The sequence below is a fragment of the Nerophis lumbriciformis genome, linkage group LG32, assembly GCF_033978685.3.
Source record: "Nerophis lumbriciformis linkage group LG32, RoL_Nlum_v2.1, whole genome shotgun sequence".
In the NCBI taxonomy this organism is placed as follows: Eukaryota; Metazoa; Chordata; class Actinopteri; order Syngnathiformes; family Syngnathidae; genus Nerophis; species Nerophis lumbriciformis.
This window is the reverse complement of record NC_084579.2, coordinates 11,495,101-11,507,827: the sequence shown is the minus strand read 5'-3', so window position 1 is coordinate 11,507,827 and position 12,727 is coordinate 11,495,101. Positions and strand designations below refer to the sequence as shown.

The 12,727-nt window shown below is 38.9% G+C and overlaps 1 protein-coding gene across 4 annotated transcripts in view; it reads left to right on the top strand.

The window, feature by feature from the left end:
* The window catches only part of LOC133574852 (nipped-B-like protein B), a 51,876-nt gene that overhangs the window by 3,766 nt on the left and 35,383 nt on the right, over nucleotides 1-12,727 (top strand). For all 4 annotated transcript variants that reach the window (XM_061927155.2, XM_061927157.2, XM_061927154.2 and 1 more), the window contains exons 2-8: nucleotides 819-984; nucleotides 4,246-4,346; nucleotides 7,880-7,991; nucleotides 8,082-8,239; nucleotides 8,395-8,522; nucleotides 8,611-8,701; nucleotides 10,763-11,266. In XM_061927155.2, the coding sequence (XP_061783139.1) occupies nucleotides 819-984; nucleotides 4,246-4,346; nucleotides 7,880-7,991; nucleotides 8,082-8,239; nucleotides 8,395-8,522; nucleotides 8,611-8,701; nucleotides 10,763-11,266 (1,260 nt within the window). The remainder of the gene's footprint in view (nucleotides 1-818; nucleotides 985-4,245; nucleotides 4,347-7,879; nucleotides 7,992-8,081; nucleotides 8,240-8,394; nucleotides 8,523-8,610; nucleotides 8,702-10,762; nucleotides 11,267-12,727) is intronic.

Below are 12,727 nucleotides of genomic sequence, written 5' to 3'. Positions count from 1 at the left end.
ACTTTTCAGTTGGCCAACATTTCTAAAAATCCCTGTTTTGTATTAGCCTTAAGTAATATTCTAATTTTGTGACACACGGAATTTTGGATTTTCATTTGTTGCCACTTCAAATCATCAAAATTAAATGAAATAAACATTTGAATGCATCAGTCTGTGTGCAATGAATACATATAATGTACAAGTTACACCTTTTGAATGCAATTATTGAAATAAATCAAGTTTTTCAAAATATTCTAATTTACTGGCTTTTACCTGTATATATATGAAATACCTGACTTGGTGAATTCTAGCTGTAAATATACTCCTCCCCTCTTAACCACGCCCCCAACCACGCCCCCCGCAACCACCCCCCACCTCCCGAAATTGGAGGTCTCAAGGTTGGCAAGTATGCAATAGAATGTACTACAAACAACTACAGTAGTTTTATGAAATAATGTGATAATAATGTACAGTTGGAGAGGAGACTTCTACGGTGTCTCCTTCCACCTGCTTCTCTGTCAAACACACCATCAGCAGCTTCTCCATATTTTCATGGATAAATGTCTGCCTCTTAGATATTTTCACATCCTTGACTGATGTTAGAGTCTTGCTGCTTCAGTATGGTGCAGACTAGCAGCTATAAGCTAATGTTATGGGCGGATCTTATCACTGTGACATTCGCTATGCCAACTAATGGCGGGGATGCTTGTAACTAAAACTTTTGCTTGCAACCTAAAGCATAACAATTAGCCGAGAGATAGCTCTCATTTCAAAATACTCTTAAGTTGAGGTACCAGTATATTCACTTTTGAATGCTATTTTATTTCCATTTGTTGCAGTGTTAAACCAACTCCCGCTGCCCTCTCCTTTACCTGCCACCACCGCCAAGAGCCTTCTGTACAATGGAAGGATCTCCGAAGAGGTCAGCAGCTTGCTGGTATGCCGGGACGACAGTCTGGTGACTCAGCTGGCGCGCGGCCTCAACCAGGTGTCCACGGAACACATGTGAGTTTTTTTCCCGCTCCATGTTTTTATAGTATTTTCAACACTGTATTGGAAGTGTGTTACCTTGATGCTGGAATTTAGACAGTTTCAAAGGGCTTTTAGTAAGCCGTTTTGTGTCTGTAGCTTTAATGCTAATGAGCTGTGTTTGTACAAGCCTGTCTCAGACAGTGTCTCCTCTAAGTGCACTTTATACATACATACAATGTAACTGCGCTTGTCCAATGTGATAGATGCCATACATTACATACAACAACGTTACAATAAGGACACAAACGTTAGCAACACTAGCATAGTAGGGATGGGCAATAATATGGACTAAAATCTATATTGCGATATATATTGCAGCCTCTTGCTGTAACAATATACAGTACAGGCCAAAAGTTTGGACACACCTTCTCCTCATTCAATGCGTTTTCTTTATATTCATGACTATTTACATTGTACCGGTTAGCAATGCTTTTTTTTGTATCCTGCAGTGCGTAACGTCACATGTTTAGCTCTTCCTCGTCTTGTAAGAAACACAGTCTATTTTCTATAGTGATTTAGAAGCTGCACTGTGGAGGGACAGTAGCCACTCGCTACCACATCATTTTGAGGACACCTTTGTTTGCTTCTTGCTGTCAAATTTTCTAGAAAGTGCAATATTATATAATATGCAATATTGACGTGGCAATAATGAAGTCTCAATTCGTAGCCAAATTTAAATTATTTATTTCACAGATTCTTAAACTGTGGTACGCAGGCTCCATCTAGTGTTACGCCAAAGAATCACTAAATCAAAAATTCAAACAGAGTGCTCAGGGTTTCCCCTAAACTGCCAAGATACCTGTGGCGTTGGGGTCGTGTTGTGGACGTGGTCACAATGACATCATCGCGTAAATTGCTATGTTGATATGATTTTCTTTAAAAAGGCTCAAAAAATGTATACATACATTGTACAAGGTACTTTGCTGAGATTTTTTTCAAGTGTTTACAGACTTTTAATGACTTCTTTAAAAATTAAAAACAACTAGCAAGCATCTTTTTCTGGTGTTATTATAGAATATACTTTTGTTTAGAGACTCTGCTTGTGTCCCTCGATGTCCCTGACTAAATTGAGGCAGAAGCGAGCATGACGTCGCACTTACTTCGCGCTGCAGCTTTAGTTGGACTTTCTCTTTTTAAAAGTCCTCTTAATATTTGCACATTTTGTAGATGGTTGCCTCCGCGCAGATGTCTGCAATATATACAAAAATCACGTCCACATGATCGCAGACATGCTGACAGCGCTCCATAAAATGGAGTGCGTTTTGTTTAAATCCGGTTTCGGTAGCGTGGCTTTCGGTGATCAGTCTTTTTTCGGTAGTCAAGTTTTTGGTACAGCGATTGTCAATAGTGCGCAAATAATGGGCTATTTATATATCAATTCATACTGTAACGACCAGCTATTGTTCATGTTTTATGTTCGTGTGGTTTGAATTTGATGTCAGTTTTTCCCATGTTTACAAACACACCGTCGGTACTTAAACGGTGATTGGCACAGAATGAGGAAGTGTTGTGTGTCGGGGAAAGCAACGTTTTTTCATGGGAGGTAAAACCTGTTGGACTTGTGCCATTGGTTGTTATCATAAGATTGGTAACAAAAGTTAAAAATAGCGTTTGACTTTGTGTGATTTATTCTGGGGGCTACAATATGTTATATTACTTTAATTCATCTTCATGTAATAAAAAAAAAAAAAAAGCTCTTATTTTCAAAGTGTGGCGGTAATAAAAATGCCGTGGCAGCGCGCTACATTCAATTACATTAAGTAGAAACCCTGATGTTACTGTTCAAACTGTGTGTAATGTTACTGTCGCCAAAAATATTGAATACAGTCGGTTAATAAAATCTCTACCTTGTTTTTATTTAATATTTAGGCCTACTATGCTACTGTATTTTAATGTTGGTCATTATGGTGGTACTTGGAGAGCCAAGTGTTTTCTGAGGTGGTACTTGGTGAAAAAAGTTTGAAAACCACTGATTTATATCATCTATATCGCGCAACCCTATAGCATACTATGTGAGCTACAGGGCTAATATTACACATACATTTTAATCGCAACGTCATGCTAGGTTAGCCTATTTGCTGATCAAACCCAGAGCTCCCACGCCTAGGAGATTGATGGATAGTTGGGAGATTTTAAGATGTGTAGCAAAGCCGGCTTTTTTCACAACAGCGGTTGGTGGGTGTCAGATGTATCTAGTGCAGGGGTCGGCAACCCAAAATGTTGAAAGAGCCATATTGGACCAAAAATACAAAAACAAATCTGTCTGGAGCCGCAACAAATTAAAAGCCATATTACATACAGATAGTGTGTCATGAGATATACATTGAATTAAGAGGACTTAAAGGAAACTAAATGACCTCAAATATACCTACAGATGACGCATAATGATGCAATATGTACATATAGCTAGCCTAAATAGCATGTTAGCATTGATTAGCTTGCAGTCATGCAGTGACCAAATATGTCTGATTAGCACTCCACACAAGTCAATAACATCAACAAAACTCACCTTTGTGCATTCATGCACAACGTTAAAAGTTTGGTGGACAAAATGAGACAGAAAAAGAAGTGGCATAAAACACGTACGAGAAAGTCGGAGAAAGTTATACATGTAAACAAACTACGGTGAGTTCAAGGACCGCCAAAATTAGTAGGACAAAACGGCACTCGCCAAATGCTCGAATCAGTGAGGCATGTTTAATATAAACAGTGTGCTTTATAACAATTAGGGAGGTTTGTGTCATGTTTGTCCTCCTACAGAAACCATATTAAAACAAAAAATATATTTTTCTCCCCTCATCTTTTTCCATTTTTCATACATGTTTGAAAAAGCTCCAGAGAGCCACTAGGGCGGCTCTAGAGCCGCGGGTTGCCGACCCCTGATTTAGTGGGTCAGAGGTAGTATACTATCCATGAGGAGGGAGGTTTTTCCCTTCATGACGTCATGAAAACCGAGTACTTTAAAGAAGGGAAATTACAAATTAGTTTCACGTTTGGTGCTCATAAACACATTATAGTGTTAGAACATAATTAAAGTTTATTTTGCATGATAGGAAGTGTATTATTGGTTTGTAAAGTGAAATTTCCAGGTGGGATGGACATTTTTTAGCCATCACACCAGATTTTGTTGCTCTTGCAGATGGAAATGCTGAAAATAGAAAAGAGCGGTGCTCAAGAACGTTGTCTACCCTGTGCATTCTGACTTTGCTTTCCGTTATTTGTGTGCTTTCTCAGAGAGCTGAAGGACAACTTGGGGAATGATGAGCCCGAGGGTGACATGCCAGTGCTCCTGCAAGCGTTGCTCTCCAGAAACCCCAAGATCTTCCGAGACAAAAGTATGACAATGCAGCTCCGCAGTCGCACATTATGTGGGGAGGGAAGCTGAAATTCTGCACACCAAATTGAGGCGATTGTACTTCAATGCTTGCTTTGGCTGTCAATTGTAGCAAACTACTGTATGCGAACAAAAGTCACATATGTCTGCAATTTTGGTTCTTAAATTATACGTTTCTGTAGAAACACTTTAATTGAACACTAACTAAAACTTAATATAGTACATATTTGGTTTATAATGAAGCATTTATCATTATTATACTTAATTTTAGAGTGTATGCATTCTTCTGACTTGGCAATATTTGACCACTCTTCCTTGCAAAAATGCTCCAAGTATGTTAGCTTGAGAAGGCATCATTTGTGCAATTGGGTCTCCAAACGGGATTTAGGTCTGGGCTCTAACTTATAAAATGAATATTCAGATTTAGCTGTCTAGTTAAAATCTGAAGTTTTTCAGCATAACTGACTACAATTCTGATCAGTTGTAGCTGAAGCCTAAATCATGTTGCCTACATCAGGGGTTTTCAACATTTTCCAGGCCAAGGACCCCCCAAACTGATGGATAGAAGGAGCAGGGACCTCCTACTTACAGCACCTTACAAATGTATTCCACCCCATTGAACTTTGCCATATTTTGTCACATTACAACCACAAAGATAAATATATTTTATTGGAATTTTATATGAAAGACTATCATAAAATGGTACATACAATTGTGAAATTGAAAGAACTTTATACATTTTTTTTTTTTACAAATAAAAAAAGTGAAAAGGGCATTGTCCAAAAGTATTCAGCCACCTTGAGTCAATACTTTGTAGGAACCACCTTTTGGTGCAATTACAGCTGCACGTCTTTTAAGATACCAGCTTTGCACATCAAGTGACTGAAATGTTTGGCCATTCTTCTTTGCCAAACAGCTCAAACTCAGTCAGATTCAATGGAGAGCGTTTGTGAACAGCAGTTTTCAGATCTTTGATTGGGTTTAGGTCTGGACTTTGACTGGAACATTCTAACACATGACTGTTTTGTTTTAAGCCATTCAATTTTAGCCCTGGCTTTAAATTTAGGGTCGTTCTCCTGCCGGAAGGTGAACCTCCACCCAAGTCTCACGTCTTTAGCAGACTCCAACAGGGTTTCTCCCAAGATTGCCCTGGATTTGTCTCCATCCATCTTCCCATCAGCCTTGACCATCTTCCCTGTCCCTGCTGAAGGGAAGCAAGTTGCTGCTACTACTGCCATATTTGACAGTGGTTATGGTGTGCTCAGAGTGATGGGTGGCGTGGCTCGGTTGGTAGAGCGGTCGTGCCAGCAACTTAAGGGTTCCAGGTTCAATCCCCGCTTCCGCCATCCGAGTCACTGCTGCTCTGTCCTTGGGCAAGATACTTTACCCACCTGCTCCCAGTGCCACCCACACCTGTTTAAATGTAACTTAGATAATGGGTTTCACTATGTAAGGCGCTTTGAGTCACCAGAGAAAAGCGCTATATAAATATAATTGAATTCACTTCACACACTGCTAGTTCTCCACCACACATAGGGGTTTGCATTTTGGCTAAAAGGTTAAATGTTGGTCTTGTCTGACCAAAGCACATTCTTCTTCATGTTTGCTGTGTCCCCAACATGGCTTCTGGAAAACTTATTCTGGTTTCTCTAAACAATGGCTTTCTTCTTGCCACTCTTCCATAAAGACCACATCAGTGCAGTGCACGACTAATAGTTGTCCTGCGGACCGATTCCCCCACCTGAGCTGTGGATCTCTGCAGTTAGTCCAGAGTCATTATGGGCTTCTTGGCTGATCAGTGCTCTCCTCGTTTGGCCTGTAAGACTAGGTGGACGGCCTTGTCTTGGTAGGTTTACAGTTGTTCCATACTCTTTCCATTTCCGGATGATGAATTGAACAATGCTCCGTGAGATGTTTAAAGCTTGGGACATATTTTCATAGCCTATGCCTGTTTTAAACATCTCCACAACTTTATCCCTGACCTGTCTGCTTTGTTCCTTGGACTTCATGATGCTGCTTGCTCCCCGTTATTCTCCCGACCAACCTCTGAGGCTGTCACATAGCTGCTGTATTTGTACTGATGTGAGATTACACACAGGTGGACGGAGTTTAGATGGTAGCAATCATCAGGGAACTTCTGGAATTGGTTGGCACTCAGAGAAAATACTTTAGCACACCGCACTTTTCAGTTTTTTATTTGTAAAAAAATGTTTTGAGTCACGTATCAATTTCTTTGAAATTCACAATTGAAATAAAATTCCAATAAAACGTATTTATGTTTGTGGTTGTAATGTGACAAAACACAGAAAAGTTCAAGTGGGGTGAATACTTTTGCAAAGTGCTGTATAAATCTTGGATGAAATTATGATTGTATTTGACAATAAACTGCTCCTAAAAGTACTTTGTTATTGTGCAATATGAACGATATTTAAATAACAGTATTGTGCCGCTAGTAGCTAGCTGGCAACTAGGGTGCTAATCGCTAGCTGGCAACTAGTACGCTAATCACTAGCTGACAACTGGTGCGTTAATCGCTAGCTGACCACTAGCGAGCTGATCGCGAGCTGACAACTGGCGTGTTAATCGCGAGCTGACAGCTAATGCACCAATCGCTAGCTGGCCACTAGAGCGCGAATCTTAAATGCTAACATGAATGTAGTAAAATTACTCAATCATGGTATGTTATTTCTATTCACATTCAACTACACGACAGTGAGTTGCCTCAATGTTTTAATGTGTGATTAAAAACATTTACGATTGTGAAAAAAAATGCAGGGATTACGGTAATATAAAAACTTATATATTTAAAAAAAAATCAACCAAAAATTTCACGGCCCCTATGCAGTACCTCTGCAGATGTTAAAGACCTAAGTTGGGTAAGTGGCTTGGTGGGTAGATCAGCTGTGCCAGCAACCAGAGGGTTCCTGGTTCGATCCCCAGCGTCTGCCGTCTTAGTCACGTTTGTGTTGTCCTTGAGCAAGACACTTCATCCTTGCTCCTGAGGGGTCTGAGTTAAGGTTTTGCATGGCAGCTCCTGTCATCAATGTGGAAATAGTGTCAAAGCGCTTTGATTACCATAACCTCTTAAGGCCCAAGCTGTTTGTTTACATGATTTTTTTTTTCTCGTTGCTATTTGGGCTTATTGGACCCTAATTAGAATAAAAACTAATAATCATCTTTTTATATGATGTACTTAGTCCATAAGTAACAAACGTGTACTTCATGTGTAGTGACATGCTAATTTTTATTTTTACACTTTTTTTTTCCAAATTCCATTGTATGTTATACTCTTCTGACACCACCAGATAGCAGTAAAGGTATCTATATGTCGGCGTAAAACCCCAATTCAGTAGTGTACACAATTTTGGAAATAAGAACTAAAAGGTGCGTTCACGCATGTGGCCTTTAGAAGTTAAGGTAGAAAAGCGGTTTACAAGTATAACCCATTTACCTTGAGCCTAGTTTTCTTCTTTGATGATGTTTTTTTGAGCACAAAAGCTATGGTGACTTTATCCATCATTATTTCTTTTTCAGGTGTGACACAACAACCGGCCGTGCCGCAGTATAAGATTTCACCAAACCAAGTGCACAGGAGTCCAACGCCAAACTACCAGCAGACTCCAGTAGCTGCTCAAAGATCCTCTGGGTAGGATAGTAAAGAAAATGCATCACATCTGCATCTGTATTTATTTAATTTAATTTTTTCAAAGCAAAATTACATGATACTCCTTCACAGGTGCTTCACTTCGCAACAGTCCGGGTCGGGAGCTCGGTTCATCTCGCAGCAGCCGCATTCAAACAGCCCCATACCGAGTCCTTACACTCCTCAGAGTCCTGCTGACTACATGCAGTACAGTCCACCTAGTTACTCGCAGCACCAGCAGACACAGCAAGGTGGGTCCCATGGCGCTTCATATCCAACCTCAACTTGTTTGCCGTTTTTGACCTTTGGATTGAATTTGAGAAGTATGGTCACAACACAAAGGCCTCTTCAAAATCATAGGAAAACATAGCAATCCACATAACTGATATTGCCATTTGTGTTCCAGTTGCAGGCAGTATTCGAAATCTCCACAGTAAGGTATCCGCTCCGCTATCAAGTAACCCGTCCAATCACCTCGTCAAGCCCGGCTCGGATGACGACTATGTGAATATCGCGCACAGACTTGGAAATGAGGTAAAAACAAAACGATTGGACTCCAGCTGACATTGAGACTGACAAACGCGTGAAAAATTCCCAATTAATGTCTTTTTGCGGTTGACAGGACAATGAGCACTCCATGATGGCTGCGTTGTTTCCAGTCAAGTCGCCACAGTCTGAGTGTTCCCCTGACGACGGCGAAGAACCTGCCAAATGTATGTCTGCAGAAACAAGTACACACTAGATAAGAGATATACAGTGCATCAGGATTATTCACAGGCCTTCACTTTTTCCACATTTTGTTATGATACAGCCTTATTCCAAAATGGAATAAAACTATTTTTGTCAATACCCCATAATGATAATGTGAACACATTTTTTATAGAGATTTTTGCACATTTATTAAAAATAAAAAGCTAAGAAATAACACAAATATTCACAGCCTTTGCGCAATACGTTTTTGATGCACAGCCTGAAGTCTTTTTGAGTACGATACCACAAGCTTGGCACACCCCAGTCTGAATTCAAGAGCGCTCTGGAGCAGGTTTTCATCCAGTATGTCTTTGCACAATGCTGCTTTCATCTTTCACTCTATCCTGCCTAGTCTCCCAGTTCCTGCCTGTCTATACAGTGGAACCAAAATAACAATATTCCCCCAATAGGAAATTATAAAAATGGAATGAATCAGTTCCAGTGTCAAATTGCACTAGCCATTTTAACTTTATTAATTGACATACATGGTGTTTACAATGTGTGTACAGTCGTCCTTCACCACATTGCGCTTCAAATATTGAGGTTCCAATATTTTTCAAGCACATTTTACATTTTTTTTAGTCCTATATTAAGCAATTTCAAGTATAAAAATTACTAAATTAACCAAAAAAAATTGCCAATAATCGCCACTAGAGGAGACCAAACCAATCAGAGTGCACTGTTCAGTATTGTGGCCACTGATTGGCTCAGCTTCAGGCAGCATTACTATATTGGATTAAAAGAGTAAAGGTGACTGAAGGGTGTTATTTTATTTCTAGAGGGCTCTTATGTTAAAAAGATATAGAAGGTCGAAAACTGTTTTTATATGCTGGAGCTATTAAAATATTTGATTTATAAGACAAAGCCAGAAATTCATTTATTTACCAATTAACAGCGATAAACGACGGACCGCTATTGGCAAGTGGACATGAGTCAACTGCATTTGTGTAAAAATAAGACAAATAGAATTGTCTGATAACAAACATAACTTTGTTGCCTGGGAGTTAAGTCTCTTCACATTCAAATAAAACGCAGCTAACTCTGCGTCATACATTTCTTTCCTCTATTATGATTACTGCAAACCTATTGTTGATTTGGCCATATTAAACTGGGCAGCCAGGACAGAGAGGTGTGCGGTGTTTCCTCGTTTAACGCGGGTGTTACGTTCCAAAAAATACCCTCTTTCCGTGTAGTCAAATTTTATTTTATTTTATTTTTTATGTTCATTATATATTTTTTTCGTTTACACTAAATGTTTTTTCATTTACAGGATGTTTTTTTTTTCATTTACTGTGCATGTTTTTTTGTTTACAGGTTGTTTTTCTTATTTATTATGTTTTTTCCGTTTACGCTACTGTACGGTATATGTTTTTTTGTTTCTTATATATGTTTTAAGGCTGTAAAAACCCTAACCACACACTTTATAAACTTTTCTCAGACAGGCAGTAACATTTTCTCACATTTCTCTCGTTTAAACACTCTCAAAGTTGAAACCTTTGTGGATTTAAAAAAAATAAGTACAGTACACTACTGTATTAAAGAATGAAACCAAAGATTAAAGCCTGTTTTAGGCCAAAACTGAACGTATTATGTACTCTACAGGACACATTGCATGAAGAAGATTGATTGACAATGGTCTACAGTCCCTTAACGAATCAGGACGCAGAACACAATGTGCATTCATACGCTGTAAAAAAAAAAAAAAAAGCATGCAACATTGTAAAACATGACACACACAAAAAAAATCAGTGTAACAGTGAGTCCGTGTAAAGTAAACCGCGTTGTAGTGAGGGGTCACTGTATACCGCTTTTGTTGCTAGGCTACTGCTATGACGCAATACGTTCCATTCATGACAGTTTTCATCATTTGTGCCAGTGATAGGTGATAAGCCTGAATTCTATATTGCAATTTCAGCCTCTTGCCATAACAATATATATCACAATATTTTATTTGGCTTATAAATGATAATAGAACAATTTTAGTAAATGTCAAATGAGTCTCCATTCTCTTCGTTCCTCTGTAGGGTCAAGACCTCTGCTCATCGTGCAGTCACCTTCCGCCGACGTCCCTCCAGGCGCGTCCCCCAACAGACACCTTTCCTCCGCTGAGCGCAAAAAGAAGCAGAAGCAAAGGAGCAAAGTTATCGCCGAGCAAGTGGACAAAAACGCCTTGTACGACATTGTTAGATCTCCGGCGAAAGACTCAGCGAGGCTGACCTTAAAGCTGTCCCGGGTGAAGACTGCAGAAAAAGAAGAGTACGCCGAGCATTCCCCTGGGACAGAGGAGGACTGCAAAGCACATGTGATAAACAGTAAAAACGAGTTGCCGAGCGCGGAGCAGCAGGACGCGGAGTGCAAGTTTGGTGCCGAAGAGCCGCCGAACTGTCAGCAGGGAAACAGCAACGAGAGTGGCGCCGTCTCAGCAGCCATTGTACTGGATGACGCTGACATCGACACACTCGCCGAGATTGAGAGGACAGAGCGGGAGTCCGTCAGTGAGAGATGGTCGAAAGAAGTCCAGGATAAAGGTACTTTTTTCTTACGTTTTATTTACTTAACATCAAATAAAAACAATCGACGCAACATTAAAAGAAATGAATGAAAATGAGCAGAAAGAAGTATAAACTTATACCTGCCCTCTATTCACTCAAATACAACATTCACTGTTGAACTCAGAAGACTACACAGGCTATGTTTCTATTTCATAACATACAACGAATTAAACAAAGCCATTAGCTCACTCAAAGTCATATATTTTCATAATCATGTTTTTTACAGTTGTTTAAATACAGAAAGAGATTTACATTGTTTTGTTCCACTGTCAAGTTTGGTGCATACATTAACACCTTTGATTGGCTGTCACTGTTCTAAAGCAAGATTTTTTTTCAAAATCTCTGCTACTTTTAGATTATAATTATTTTCTATTTATACAAATCTGTTTTGAATGTTGTTCTGTATATTTTTTCTATGTGCTACATATATTTTTTTAGAATACTGTACTCTTATCTGTTCATCAAATTTCAAAAAGTTTAAATATCGGTTTTGTGGGTTCCCTGTGTGCATTTTGACTAATGACTCTTACAGCTCTCCTCTGCAAAAGGAAGATTTAATTAAAATATGTTTTACAGGCACTCGCCGTAACTCCACACTTCAGTGCAAAATGTCAGATATGGAACAATCAGTCAATTATACAAAATATACAATGTTTTTTTAAATTAGCAATTATTTTACCTTATGTGAAATATATTGATATTATATATTGATGATTTAACCTTTGTTTAATTTGTATGTGATTTCCATGACACATTTTCATCAATTCTAAATTCGTAACACCCAAAAACCTAGGGACTGATCTGCTAAAGCTTTGCATGTATTAAAACCCATGCAAACTTGATGGCACATGCAAAGCTGATCTATTAAGATTGGGTCTCTTAAATGAGCAAAATAGAAAGTGCATGTAGAATATATGATTAGCAGAATACCCACAATACTGGGAGAAGGAGATGCAAGTATAATTATTCAGCACGCGCAATGTGATCGAGCAATGCTGAAACTGTTCTGCGGACGCTTTTTTGCATCTTTATTTAGCACGTTTTAAAGTAACGTGCAAACTGACACAGTTACACACAAATGGCTATGAGAAAGGAGCTGGATTGTCAGCTAGACAATTATAAATAAAAAATATTAGACATTTTGTCTATTCAGCAATATAAGGGGCTGAATAAAACTAATTCAATTGATGTGTTATGGTGTCTGCTGGTGTATTTGTTATGGCATTCAATTTTTCACATAGGATCTGTATTATAATACTAACATTATGATTATAATACAGATCGTACATTAAAAAATGAACTATGCAATATGCATAATTTCAGACGCATGAATGCGCTGTAGTGTAGCCGCCTTGCACGCAAAAATAGTTTCTGTTGTCTAAATTGTAATTCTATATTGCAGGAAGTGTGTTACAGATTATAGATGTGTGCGGCTTG